Source organism: Phocoena phocoena, chromosome 12 (genome assembly GCF_963924675.1).
Source record: "Phocoena phocoena chromosome 12, mPhoPho1.1, whole genome shotgun sequence".
Lineage (NCBI taxonomy): Eukaryota > Metazoa > Chordata > Mammalia > Artiodactyla > Phocoenidae > Phocoena > Phocoena phocoena.
The window spans coordinates 72,810,066-72,824,853 of record NC_089230.1 but is presented as its reverse complement, the minus strand read 5'-3'; the positions used below and the strand labels follow the sequence as shown (position 1 = coordinate 72,824,853).

At 38.2% G+C, this 14,788-nt stretch overlaps 1 protein-coding gene across 25 annotated transcripts in view; it reads right to left on the bottom strand.

The window, feature by feature from the left end:
- Positions 1 to 14,788, bottom strand: part of SNAP91 (synaptosome associated protein 91) — a 155,604-nt gene that overhangs the window by 52,898 nt on the left and 87,918 nt on the right. For all 25 annotated transcript variants that reach the window (XM_065888564.1, XM_065888568.1, XM_065888566.1 and 22 more), the window contains 2 exons: positions 9,225 to 9,334; positions 6,668 to 6,786 (listed from right to left, as the gene is read on the bottom strand). In XM_065888564.1, coding sequence (XP_065744636.1) covers positions 6,668 to 6,786; positions 9,225 to 9,334 — 229 coding nt within the window. The remainder of the gene's footprint in view (positions 1 to 6,667; positions 6,787 to 9,224; positions 9,335 to 14,788) is intronic.

The following is a 14,788-nucleotide window of genomic DNA, read 5'->3' as shown; positions in this document are numbered from 1 at the left end:
CAATTTACATCTCCAGCAACAATGAATAATGGTTCCCTTTTCTCCACTCCCTCACCAAACACTTGTTATTTCTTGTGGTTTTGACAACAGTTATCCTAACAAGTGTGGGGTGCTATCTCTGTGGTTTTGATTTGCATTTTCCTAATGATTAATGACAGTGAACACCTTTTCATATACTTGTTGGCCATTTGCATATCTTGTTTGGAAAATGTCTATTTATGTCCTTTGCCCATTTTAAAATCAAGTTATTTGGGTTTTTATTTTTTTTAACAAATATTTTCTCCCATTCCACAGGCTGCACTTTTATTTTGTTGTTTCCTTTGCTGTGCAGAAGTTTTTTAGTTTGAATGTAGTCTTACTTGCTTATTTTTGCTTTTGTTGCCTGTGTTTTGGGTGGCAAAATCAAAAAATTCACTGCTAAAATCAATGTCTAGGAGTTTTTTCCCTGTTTTCTTCAAGGAGTTTTATGGTTTCAGATCTTGTATTTAAAGTCTTTAATCCATTTGAGTTAATTTTTGTGTATGATTTAAGATAAGGTTCCAATTTCATTCTTTTGCACATAGATATCTAGTTTTCCCAACACCATTTAAATAAAGAGACTATCTGTTCCCTGTTGTGTATTCTTGGCATCCTTGTCAAAGGTTAGCTAACTGAATATGCATGGGTTTATTTCTGGGCTCTCTATTCTCTTGTCCTGTTGGTTGAGGTGTCTGTTTTCATGCCAGTACCATCCCATTTTGGTTACTATAGCTTTGAAATATAGGTTGATTTCAGGAAGTTTGATGCCTCCAGCCTTATTTTTCTTCCTCAAGATTTCTTTGGCTATTTGGTGTCTTTTGTGGTCTGTATGAAGACAAATTTTTTTTTCTATTAATGGGAAAATGCCATTTCAATTTTTCTAGGGATTGCAATGAATCTCTAGATCACTTTGGGTAGTATGGACATTTTAACAATATTAATTCTTCTAATCCATGAACACAGGATATCTTTCCATTTATTTGTATCTTCAATTTCTTTCATCAATGTCTTATAGTTTTCAGTGTACAGGTTTTTCACCTCTTTGGTTAAATTTATTCCTAAGTATTTTATTCTTTTTGATGCTGCTCTAAATGGGATTGTTTTCTTCATTTCTTTTTCAGATAGTTTGCTGTTACTGTATAGAAAGGCAGTTGATTTTTGTACATAAATTGTGTATCCCAAATTTTACTGAATTCGTTTATTAGTTCTAACAGTTTTTTGGTGGAGTCTTTTGGGTTTCTACATATAAGATTATGTCATCTGCAGAGACAATTTTATTTCTTCTTTTCCTATTTGGATGCATTTTATTTCTTTTTCTTGACTAACTGCTCTTGTTTAGACTTCCAGTACTATGTCGAGGAGAAGTGGAGAGAGTAGGCATCCTTGTCTTGTTCCTAATCTTAGAGGAGAAGGTTACAGCTTTTCATCATTAAGTATCATGTTAGCTGTGGACTTGTCATATATGCCCTTTATTATGTTGAGATATATTCCTTCTTTACCTAATTTGTTGAGAGTTTTTATCATGAAAGGCTGTTAAATTTTGTTAAGTGCTTTTTCTGCATCTATTGAGATGATCATATGATTTTTATCCTTTATTCTGTAATGTGGTGTGTATCACTTGCATATGTTGAACCCTCCTTGCATCCCAGGAATAAATCCCACTTGATCATGGTGTATGACCCTTTTAATTTGCTGCTGAATTCAGTTTTCTAATGTTTTGTGAAGGATTCTTGCATCTATGTTCTTGTAGTATCTGTATATGGCTTTGGAATGAGGGTAAAACTAGCTTCAAAAAATAAGTTTGGAAGTATTCCCTCCTTTTAAATATTTTGGGAAGAGTGTGAGTAGGACTGGCATTAATTCCTGTTTAAATGTTTGGTAGAATTCACCCATGGAGCTATATGGTCATGGGTTTTTCTTTGTTGGGAGGTTTTTGATTACCACTTCAACTTCCTTATTTCATATGGGTCTGTTCAGATTTTCTATTTCTTCATGATTCTGTCTTGGTCAATTGTATCTTTCTAGGAATTTATCCATTTCTTTTCGGTTATCCAATTATGGCATAACTTTCTCACAGTAGTCTCTTATGATTCTTTGTATTTTTATGGTATCAGCTATAATGCTTCTTTCATTTATAATTTTATTTTTGAGTTGTTGCTCTTTTTTTCTTGGTTAGTCTAGCTGTAAGAAATTTTGTTTATCTTTTCAGAAAACCAACCCTTAGTTTTGTTGATCTTTTCTATTGTCTTTCTAGTCTCTATTTATTTCTGCTCTAATCTTTATTACTTCTTCCCTTCTGCTATCTTTTGGCTAAGTTTGCTCTTTATCTAGTTCTGTGAGATGTAAAGCTAGATTGTTTATTTGAGATCTTTCTTTTTCTTAATGGAGGCATTTAGCGCTATAAATGTCCCTCTTAGAACTGCTTTGGCAGAATCATGTAAGTTTTGATATGTTGTGTTTCCATGTTCCTTTGTCTTAAGATTCTTTTAAATTTCTTTTTGATTTCTTCTTTGACCCATTGGTTGGTTGTATGTTATTTAATCTCCGCATATTTGTGAATTTTCAAAATTTCCTTCTGTTACTGATTTCTAGTTTCATACCACTGAAGCTCAGAAATGATACTTGATATGACTTCAATCTTCTTTAATTTGTTAAGAAATTTTTAGTGTCCCAACATATGATCTACCATGGAGAATGTTCTGTGTGCACCTGAGGAGAATGTATATTCTGCTGTGTTGGATGAAATTTTCTGTTTATGCCTATTAGGTCCATTTGGGGTAAACTGTTATTCAAGTTTGCTATTTTCTTACTGATTTCTGTCTGGATGATCTATCTATTGTTGAAACTGGCATACTGAAGCCCCCCACTATTACTGTATGGTTGTCTCTTTCTCCCCTCAGTTCTGTTAATATTTGCTTTATATATTTGGGCATTTTGATGTTTATACCCTCTTGATGAATTGATTTTATCATTATATAGTGATTTTCTTTGTTTCTTGTGATAGATTTTGACTGAAAATCTTTTCCCATCCCTTTACCTTGCCTATGTATGTCCTTAAAGTTAAAAGGAGTCTCTTGTAGGCACTAGATTGTTGGATCTTGTTTTTTTTAACATCCACTGAACTACTCTATTATTTGATAGGAGAATTTAATCCATTTAAATTTACAGTATTTACAGGTAAGGACTTACTATTGTCATTTTGTTTACTGTTTTCTGACCATTCTGTAGTTCCTTTGTTCTTTTCTTCCTCTCTTCCTTTGTGACTTGATGATTTTCCTCAGTGGTATGCTTTGATTCCTTTCTCTTTATTTTTAGTATCCAGTAGAGTTTTTTTTCTTTGTGTTTACCATGGGCTTACATAAAACATCTTATAGTTTTAACAGTCTATTTTAAGCTGATAACAACTTAATTTCAATCACATACAAAAAGTATGGACACTTTTACCTTTCTCTACTCTCCACATATTATCCACCCTACATCTTTTTATATTGTGTATGTAGTAGCAAATTATTGTAGCTTTAGTTATTTTAAGTTCTCTTGTCTTTTAACTTTCATACCAGGGTTAAAAGTGATTTACCTACTACATTTACAGTATTAGAGTATTCTGAATTTGACTACAAATTTACCTTTACCAGTGAGTTTGATACAGCTGACCCTTGAACAGCAAAGGGGTTACGGGAGCCAACCACCCATGCAGTCAAAAATCCACCTATACATTTACAGTTGGTCCTCCATATCCACAGTTCTGCAGATTCAACGAACCATGTAGTGTTTAGTTGTGTATTACATATTTAGTGGAAAAAAAATCTGTGTGGAAGTGGACTCTCACAGTTCAAACTCATGTTGTTCAAGGGTTGTGCTTTCATACATTTTCTCATTGTTATTTAGCATCCTTTTGTTTTATCTTAAAGAAATTCCTTTAGCATTTCCTGTAAGACAGGTCTAGTGGTGATGAATTCTCTCAGATTTTGTTTGTCAGGTAATGTCTTTTTCTCGCCTTCACTTCTGAAGAACAACTTTGCCAGGTATAGTATTCTTGGTTGGCAGTTTTTTTCTTTCAGGACTTTTATTATATCATGCTACTTACTCCTGGCCTGCAAGGTTTCTGCTGAGAAATATGCTGACAGCTTTATCAGGGTTTCCTTGTATGTGAGGAGGTGCTTTTCTCTTGTTGTTTTCAAAAGTTTCTCTTTGCCTTTGACTTCTGACAATCTGATTAAATACTGTGTCTCAGGTAATATTCTTTGGATTGATCCTGCTTGGAGACTTTTGAACTTCGTGAATTTAAATGTCCATATCCCTCCCATGATTTATGAAGTTTTTAGCCATTATCTTTAAATAAGCTTTCTTCTCTTTATCACTTTCTTCTCTTTCTGGGACTCCCATAATGCATATATTAATTAATTTTATGGCAACCCATAGGTCCTGTATGCATCACTTTTTTCCTTTTTGTTCTTTTAATTGGCTATTTTCTAACAGTCTATCTTTGAGTTTGTTGATTCTTTACTCTGTCTGATCAAGTAAGCTCTCTACTGAGTTTTTCTTTTCAGTTCAGTCATACTATTCTGTTTCGTTCAGAATTTCTGTTTTGTTCCCTCTTATGGTTTCTATTTTCTTATTTTGTTCATGTATACTTTTCTTGACTTAATTTCGTTGCCTATTTGTATTCTCTTGTATTTCACTGAGTTTCTTAAAGATAATTATTTTGAATTTGTTATCAAGCTATGTAGAGATCTCCATTTCTTTAGGGTAAGTTATTAGAGATTTATTAGTTTCCTTTGGCAGTGTCATGTCTGTTTGCCTGATTCTTCATACTCTGTGTAGCCCTGTGTTGGTGTCTGTGCACCTGAAGGAGCAAACACCTCTTCCTGTTTTTAAACACTGGTTTTGGCAGGCCTTCTCCTGTCAGGTCCCTGGGCTGATGATACTGACTCCAGGATTGCAGTTGAGTGGGGTTGGGGCTGGGTCATGTGGCTGCTTCTGGGTCTGCTGTAGTGTCCATGTTAGTGGGCCTGTTACCAGGGCCTTGGGTAGGTATAGATCCTGCCTCCTGGTCCCTGAGCAGACAGGACTGCCTTCACGACCTTGGTTAGTAGGGCTGGAGCTGGGACAAGGGTCCACTGCAGGATGTGCAGTTGGGTTCAGAGATGGTGGGCTTGTTACCAGGTACGTGTCTGGGTGTAGCTCCTGCTGGGTCTCTGGCTAGGCCAGACTAGCCCTGGACTGCAGCTAAGTGGGGCTAAATGAAGTGAGAAGGTTGCTTTAAGGTCCACAGTTGGGACCAAGATCTATAGGCCTGCCCATAGGGGCATGGATGAGTGTGTCTCCCACAGCGTCCCTGGGTGGGTAAGACTGAGGGGCTGGAGCCTAGTCACAAGGCTGCTTCAGGATCTGAGGTTGGATTAAGGTCACTGGGCCTGCCTCTGGGGGCACAGACAGATGTGCCTCCTGCTGGATCCCTGGGCAGGCAGGACTGCTCCTGGACCATGACTGAGAGAGGCTGGAGCTGGGTCACAGGCAGTTTCAGGGTCCACAGTTGAGACCAAGGACAGGAGGCCTGTTACCCAAGGCATGGTTGTGTACACTCCTCCCTGGTCCCTTGGCAGATGTTACTGGTGGCAGGATCATGGCCAAACAGGACTGTAGTGAGTCCACAGGGGCATGGCAGTGTTTCCAGGTCTATTGCCAGGACCAGCGTTGGCGAGCCTCCCACCTGGTAGTAGGCTTGCCTTCTCAAATCAACTGTTCTTGGTCTTGGGCTCCACTTGGGGTTTGCAACCTTTTACCTGGATCCCAAAGCTCCCACAAAGGCACTTTTATCTGTGGGTGGCTGCCAAAGTATTGTTCCTATGGGGGGATATGATGGGACACCTCTTGTGTCAGTCCCTCTGTGTTGTTTCCCTCTGTGTTGTTCCTACGAGCCATTTTCAAACTTAAACAATTTTTTATTTTGATAGTTTGATGTAGTAGAGTAAGTTATTTAACACCAACTCTGTGAAGCTTTGAGAATTAAGCAGTAATTAACTTTTATATTGGTATTAAATATGTTTAATTAAAAACATATAAAAGCTTAATTTTTTTCCCTAAGATCCATGAATAAAATGGAAATCAAGCACTTAGGTGTGATTCCTCTTAATTAGTTTAGTACGGATATTTTCTGGCACCAAGAAGAATCTATCCCAGATTTCAACTGCATGAAGTAAAATACAATGTGAATAAAACCAGTTAAGGTCTAAAGGAATCCATGAAGGAGACCATATCTGAACAAACCAAATTCGAAATGCTGCCTCTGAGTAAACTTATAAGTTCATGGGAACACCCAATCTTCTAAGGCCTGCATCTCTAGGGAGCAACTACTAAAAATAATCAGAATTTGAGAACAGCGAAGAAAAAATACTCCCATTGTTCCAGCTTTTAAACTAAAAAACATGTATGATTACTTGAATATTTTAACTGTATTATGGGTACTTTTTCTGTCTTTGTCTCGCTCTCTCAATATATATTTCAATCAATCAATCAATGCCATTCTTAACATTTTCTCCCCGAGTTTCTAGCACCATTTTGGATAATCAGAAGGTAAGTATAACAATTACAGCCTGAATAAAAACAACTAAATAGAAAAATGGCATGGTTGCCTGGTTTCACTCACCCCCCCACGCAGTGGCGCCTCCTGAAGGTGGTGGTGGTGCTGGTGTCGCGGCTGCTGCCGCCCCTGCAGAGGAGAAGTCTGGCTGCAGGTCCAGGAGATCACTAGATGGTTTAGAAGCGCTGAAAGGAAAATATGATTTTAAAATCAGATTTTGAAATTTTAAAATGTAAAGATGCTTTTAAAATGAAGACTTATGCAGAAAACATCACAGATTTTGGCTATTTTAAATTCAGTAAGAGAATAATATTTTGTAAAGTACAGCAGTAAAGCATATGTTCCTCTATACTGAGAGTTGGCAAACAACTTTTGTAAAGGGCCAGATACTAAAAATTTTAGGTTTGCGAGCCAGACAGTCTCTATCGCTATTCGATTCTGCCAGTGCAGAGTGAAATAAGACATAGGCAGTACGTAAGCAAATGAACATGCTTTTGTTCCAATAAAAATTTATTTACAGCAAAAGACAGTGGGCTAGATTTGATCTATGGGCCATCGTTTGCCAACTCTTGCAAAGTTAAATTATACCTCAAGCAATGGGTCACTCAGCAAATCACAGAGCAGAAATTAAAAGGGAAAATCTAAATGCCTCAAAATAAGGGGGAATTTTAAACATGTTATGTCCACTGGGTCATCTGAAATGCTGGTTATGAGGGCTGTGACAAAAGGAAACATACTCCAAATAATAAAGGTAAGAGAATTATTGGTAATTTTTTTCCTTTTCTCTATTTTCTAAAGTTTTTTTGTATGCTTTTTTTGTAGTATGGTAAATAATTCTTAACTTGAAAAGAATTTATAAACCAAAGAATACTAAAATGAATAATCACTATTGTACCTTTTTTCTAAGTTAAACTACAACACATCAAGTTTGCCTATAAGAGACCTCACCTAAAAATAATTCCATATTTTTCACTCTTATTCAATTGGGGCTGTGCTTTTCAAAGCTCCTCCATCTAAAGAAGTTCCAAGGAGGAGCCTAGAGCGTTGTTACTCAAAGTGTAGTTTCCAAACTAGCAGCATCCTGGCACCTTGTTAGAAATGCAAAATCCCAGGCTTAACCATTATCTACTACATCAGTCTTCATTTTACTACAACCCCAGGGGTTTCACTGTACAGTCAGGTTTAAGGAGCACTGGCTTAAAGGCTGCCAGACCAGGTACTAAGCCATCAGGGTCCCAGGTTCCCCACCCCTCCTCATAAATAGCCATTCCATCTTTTTCTTTTTTACGTATTAGATTTCCCAGCAATATTTTTTGGAAAAAAGGATTCTGCTGCTTAAAAAAAAAAAGTTTCAAGACCCCTGAAACTTGCATAGTTTTGATGTCTATTTCATAAATACGACTGGTCTAAGAGCCAGAACAGGGAAACATTTATTATTAAGACTGGAATCAAAGCTTTTATAAGGAGCAATTTATCTTAGTATAGAGGCAGAAAGGACTTGGCTTTACCAAGCCTGTGATTATGAAAGCAGAATTAAGCAAGTAGAGGGTAACGTGCATAGTTAACATGCATACATTATGGGGCTTTATTGCTCAGTTCAAAATTCACGTCTCCAAATACAGGGCATTCATAATCAGAGTCACAGATACGACAAGATGGGACTAGAATGCTCTCAAGGCTAAAGAACCAAACAAAGAGTTGACCTAAAATTATTATCTGAGGAAGCCTCTCTGAGTTGGGGCTTCATTTCAGGTGGCTCAGAGATTTTACAGAAAGCACAGTCATCCCCCGTTTTCTCACTACTGTTCTGACCTTTAGGCACTATGAAAGCAATAAGGGGCCTTCCCTGGTGGTGCAGTAGATAAGACTCCACGCTCCCAATACAGGGGGCCCGGATTTGATCCCTGGTCAGGGAACTAGATCCCACATGCATGCCACAACTAAGAGTTCACATGCCACAACTAAGGAGCCCTGGAGCTGCAATTAAGCATTCCTGGAGCCTCAACTAAGGAGCCCACCTGCCACAACTAAGGAGCCCACCTGCCACAACTAAGGAGCCCATGAGCCACAACTAAGGAGCCTGCCTGCTGCAACTAAGACCTGGTGCAACCAAATAAATAAATAAATATTTTAAAAAAGCAATTAGGCACATCCTGACAGTTTCCTCCTACCACCAGAGTTTGAGTTCCTCATATGCACCAGCTAACTGGCCTGCAACTACGAGCATTTCTTTTCACTACACTTCCTTTCATCTCATTTCTTACCACTTTAAGACACCCTTTAAATTTCACATAAGAAGAAACTAATTTCAGAAAACAATGTCCATATCATCCATTTCAGAAGAACCTGAAGTGTGTGCATCTTTCTTCCACTTCCTTTGCCAAATGTGTGAGCACCAAGGTGATTTCCACAGCTTAGGTCTTACACTTTGAGAGGTACAAGCCTAAGTAACTGTATGGAGTATAGAAGAACTTAGTCTATGTACCTGAAAATAACCCCAAATATCACACATTTACTAGGACTACATTTCATTTTGTGAAGTCATTGGGTTTGGTACACAAAAATAAAATGACAACCTGATCATAATATTAATAAACGGTTCGCTGCATTCTCATGAACTAACCTGACTGGTGCAGCCGCAGATGCAGTTGCAAACAAATCAACTGGAGGGGATGTGTCAATAGTTTTAGCTGGTGTAGAATTAGGCGACGTAACAGTTGTGGCTGGAGAAGACTGAAAGGGAAGATGCAAAGCACACTCTGGTCAGATTTGAATCTACAGGACACAAGGCAAGAGGACCTCCAATTTTCAGACCCATGCCATTCCCAGCAATTTTCTGGTTGCTCCTCGTGGGAGAAAAAAACTCAAGAAAATTTGAAATTGAGAACTGTAATAAATAATCAGTACTGGACAAAACATGTTTCAAATTTTAAAAGTTATACGTAATTTACATAAAATTATGAAAAAAATAATTGGCCTAACATTGCAATGACTTCTATGCCTGTATTTACAGTTAAAGCCAAACAATAAATTAGGAGTTTGGGATTAACAGATACACACTACTATATATAAAATAGATAAACAACAAGGTCCTACTGTATAGCACAGGGAACTTTATTCAGTAACTTGAAACAACTTATAATGGAAAACAATCTGAAAAAGAATACACACACACAAATACATACACATATATATAAGGGGTGAATCACTTTGCTGAACATCAGAAACTATCACAGCATTGTAAATCAACTACACTTCAATAAAAAAATAAAATAAAATCAAAGCCAAACATATTTTCTAAACATTAAATTAGTGGGAATGATCTTGCTAGCTGCCAAAAATGGAAAAAAAATTAATTGTAATGACTCCTGTGAAACCAAGGCCATTATTTTCTTTTCTGCATCCTAAACAGATTTCATGTAAAGTCTTCTCAGATGCCTTTAAAATCTAGAAAGGTAACTTACAAAATAGTTCACAGATGGCAGAGAACAATTCCCAAACAAGATTCAAGTCACTGACAGCTTGAGGACAGCCCATCACTAATATGAAACAGATAAAACTAAAAAAGTGAAATAAACCTAACATTTATTGTCCTGGGCTGGTTTAAGAAGAGGACTTAATAGTCAGCTAATATATCAAAAAAAATGTTTGTTTAGTAACTATCCCAACTCTATTTGGTATATTTAATTTGCTTGTATTCACAAGAGAAAGATTAATAGCAATTTCAAACCAGTCCACCAATACTTAGTTCTGTAAGTGGAAACGAGACCTAACAGCAAGCAAAATGCACAGAGACCAAGGTCCAGCAAGGGCCATCAGACACTGCTGTAACAGGACATCTAATATCAAGTAGACCAAACTCAGAGGAAGTTTGAAAAAGAACAATTTAAGAAAAAGGACTGAGGAGATAAGAAATGTATAGGAGTTTCCAGACTTAGATAGTATCTGTTTAATAGCTGTTTGTCCAAGAATATAACTAATCAAGAAGTCAAAATCCAAAGATACGCAAGTGCCAAGCGCTCAGCACTTCAAGAAAGACAAACCCATGAGCAGTATGGATGCTGTTGCTCAGAAAGGGTGAACTCAAGCTTTGCTCTTCACCCAAAATTTAAAATTTCCAAATGGAATGTGAAAGATTATCAAGGGGATAGAAAGGACTAACATTAATTTGCATGTCATCCATTGTGGACACTGACAACTCTGAAATAAATTAGTGGCTTTTTTTTTTAAACGAATATATGTGGGCTTCCCTGGTGGCTCAGTGCTTAAGAATCCACCTGCCAATGCAGGGGACATGGGTTCAAGCCCTGGTCCAAGAAGACCCTACATGTCGCGGAGCAACTAGGCTGGTTCGCCACAAATACTGAGCCTGCACTCTGGAGCCCACGAGCCACAACTACTGAAGCCCGTGTGCCTAGAGCCTGTGCTCGGCAACAAGAGAAGCCACCACAGTGAGAAGCCTGCTCACCTCTATGAAGAGTAGCCCCTGCTTGCTGCAGCTAGAAAAAGCCCACACACAGCAACGAAGACCCAACACAGCCAAAAATAAAATAAATAAATTTATAAAAATAAACCAATACATGTAAATACCTTAGAAAGGGAGAACGTAATGACAGCAATGAATCTACCAATATAAATGCAGAAAAGAAGGTCTTCAAAGGCTCATTAAAAACTGCCTTGTAGGGCTTCCCTGGCGGCACAGTGGTTGGGAGTCCGCCTGCCGGTGCGGGGCACACGGGTTCGGGCCCTGGTCCGGGGGGATCCCACATACCGCGGAGCGGCTGGGCCCGTGCGCCACGGCTACTGAGCCTGCGCTCTAGAGCCCGCGAGCCACAACTACTGAAGCCCGTGCACCAAAACCCCTGCTCCGCAACGGGAGAGGCTACCGCGGTGAGAAGCCCGCGCACCGCAACGAAGAGTAGCCCCCGCTGGTTGCAACTAGAGAAAGCCTGTGCGCAGCCACGAAGACACGGTGCAGCCAAAGATAAATAAATTTAAAAAAAAAAACAAAAAAACTGCCTTGTAATAATAAGTTCTGAAGAGATGCCGGAGGTATGAAAACAGAACCAAAACAATCCTGTTATTACAAGAAGAAAAGATGAAAATTCAATTTGGCCAAACTGCAGAAACAGACCATCCCAAAGGATTCCAGAATTTTACCACACGCTACTCAGTATTTGTATGGTGAAAATTTTTCCAGAGACATAATGATTTTACTCATTTTTTAAAATAGATCTTTATTGGAATAAAATTGCTTCACAGTACTGTGTTAGTTTCAGTTGCACAACAAAGCAAATCGGCCATATGCACACACATGTCCCCATGTCCCCTCCCTCTTGAGCCTCCCTATCCCACCCCCTAGGTCACCACAAAGCACCGAGCCGATCTCCCTGTGCTATGCTGCTGTTTCCCACCAGCCAACTATTTTACAGTTGGTAGTGTATATATGTCAATGGTACCCTCACTTCGCCCTCCCACCCCACATCTTCAAGTCCATTCTCTACGTCTACCTCTTTATGCCTGCCCTGCAACTAGGTTCATCAGTACCATATATATTTTTTTAGATTCCATATATATGCGTTAGCGTATCGTATTTTTCTCTTTCTGACTTACTTCACTCTGTATGACAGACTCTAGGTCCATCCACCTCACTACAAATAACTCAATTTCATTTCTTTTTCTGGCTGATTAATATTCCATTGTATATACGTGCCACATCTTCTTTATCCATTCATCTCTCGATGGACATTAGGTTGGTTCCATTTCCTGGCTATTGTAAACAGTGCTGCAATGAACATTGTGGTACATATCTCTTTTTGAATTATGGTTTTCTCAGGGTATATGCCCAGTACTGGGATTGCTGGATCATATGGCAGTTCTATTTTCAGTTTTTTAAGGAACCTCCACACTGTTTTCCATAATGGTTGGATCAACTGACATTCCCACCAACAGTGAGGAGGGTTCCCTTTTCACTACACCCTTTCCAGCATTTATTGTTTCTAGATTTTTTGAAAATGGCCATTCTGATCAGCATAAGGTGATACCTCATTGTAGTTGTGATTTGCATTTTTCTAATAATTCGTGATGCTGAGCATCTTTTCATGTGTCTCTTGGCCAACTGTATGTTTTCCTTGGTGAAATGTCTATTTAGGTCTGCAACCCATTTTTTTTTTTAATATCTTTATTGGAGTATAATTGCTTTACAATGGTGTGTTAGTTTCTTCTTTATAACAAAGTAAATCAGCTACACATATACATATATCTCCATATCTCTTCCCTCTTGTGTCTCCCTCCCTCCCACCCTCCCAATCCCACCCCCCTAGGTGGTCACAAAGCACCGAGCTGATCTGCCTGTGCTATGCGGCTGCTTCCCACTAGCTATTGATTTTATATTTGGTAGTGTATATATGTCTTTGCCACTCTCTCACTTTGTCCCAACTTACCTTTCCCCCTCCCCGTGTACTCAAGTCCATTCTCTAGTAGGTCTGCATCTTTATTCATGTCTCGCCCCTAGGTTCTTCGTGACCTTTTTTTTTTTTTTTTAGATCCCATACATATGTGTTAGCATAAGATACTTGTTTTTCTCTTTCTGACTTACTTCACTCTGTATGACAGACTCTAGGTCCATCCACCTCACTACAAATAACTCAATTTCATTTCTTTTTATGGCTGAGTAATATTCCATTGTATATATGTGCCATGTCTTCTTTATCCATTCATCTGTCAATGGACACTTAGGTTGCTTCCATGTCCTGGCTATTGTAAACAGTGCTGCAGTGAACATTTTGGTACATGACTCTTTTTGAATTATGGTTTTCTCAGGGTATATGCCCAGTAGGGGGATTGCTGGGTCATATGGTAGCTGTATGTTTAGTTTCTTAAGGAACTTGCATACTGTTCTCCATAGCGGCTGTATCAATTTACATTCCTACCAACAGTGCAAGAGGTTTCCCTTTTCTCCACACCCTCTTCAGCATTTATTGTTTGTAGTGTTTTTGATGGTGGCCATTCTGAGTGGTGTGAGATGATATCACATTGTAGTTTTGATTTGCATTTCTCTGATTAATGATGTTGAGCATTCTTTCATGTGTTTGTTGGCAATCTGTATATCTTCTTTGGAGAAATGTCTCTTTAGGTCTTCCACCCATTTTTGGATTGGGTTGTTTGTTTTTTTGATATTGAGCTGCTTGTAAATTTTGGAGATTAATCCTTTGTCAGTTGGTTCATTTGGAAATATTTTCTCTCATTCTGAGGGTTGTCTTTTGGTCTTGTTTATGGTTTCCTTTGCTGTGCAAAAGCTTTTAAGTTTCATTAGGTCCCATTTGTTTATTTTTGTTTTTATTTCCATTACTCTAGGAGGTGGGTCAAAAAGGATCTTGTTGTGGATTATGTCAGAGTGTTTTTCCTATGTTTTCCTCTAAGAGTTTTATAGTGTCTGGTCTTACATTTAAGTCTTTAATCCATTTGGAGTTTATTTTTGTGTATGGTGTTAGGGAGTGTTCTAATTTCATTCTTTTACGTGTAGCTCTCCAGTTTTCCGAGCACCACTTACTGAAGAGACTGTCTTTTCTCCATTGTATATCCTTGCCTCCTTTGTCATAGATTAGTTGACCACAGGTGCATGGATTTATCTCTGGGCATTCTATCCTGTACCATTGATCTATATTTCTGTTTTTGTGCCAGTACCATACTGTCTTGATTACTGTATCTCTGTGGTATAGTTTGAAGTTGGGGAGCCTTATTCCTCCAACTCTCTTTCTTTCTCAAGATTACTTTAGCTATTCCAGGTCTTTTGTGTTTCCATACGAATTGTAAAATTTTCTGTTCTAATTCTGTGAGGAATGCTATGGTTGGTTGCTAGGGACTGCACTGAATCTGTAGATTGCTTTTGGTAGTACAGTCATTTTCACAATATTGATTCTTCCAATCCACGGACATAGTATATTTCTCCATCTGTTTATGTTATCTTTGATTTCTTTCATCAGTGTTTTATAGTTTTCTGAATACAAGTCTTTCACGTCTGTAGGCAGGTTTATTCCTAGGTATTTTATTCTTTTTGTTGCAATGGTAAATGGGAGTGTTTCCTTAATTTCTCTTTCTGATTTTTCATTGGTGGTGTATAGGAATGCCAGACATTTCTGTGCATTAACTTTGTATCCTGCAACCTTACCAAATTCACTTATTTGT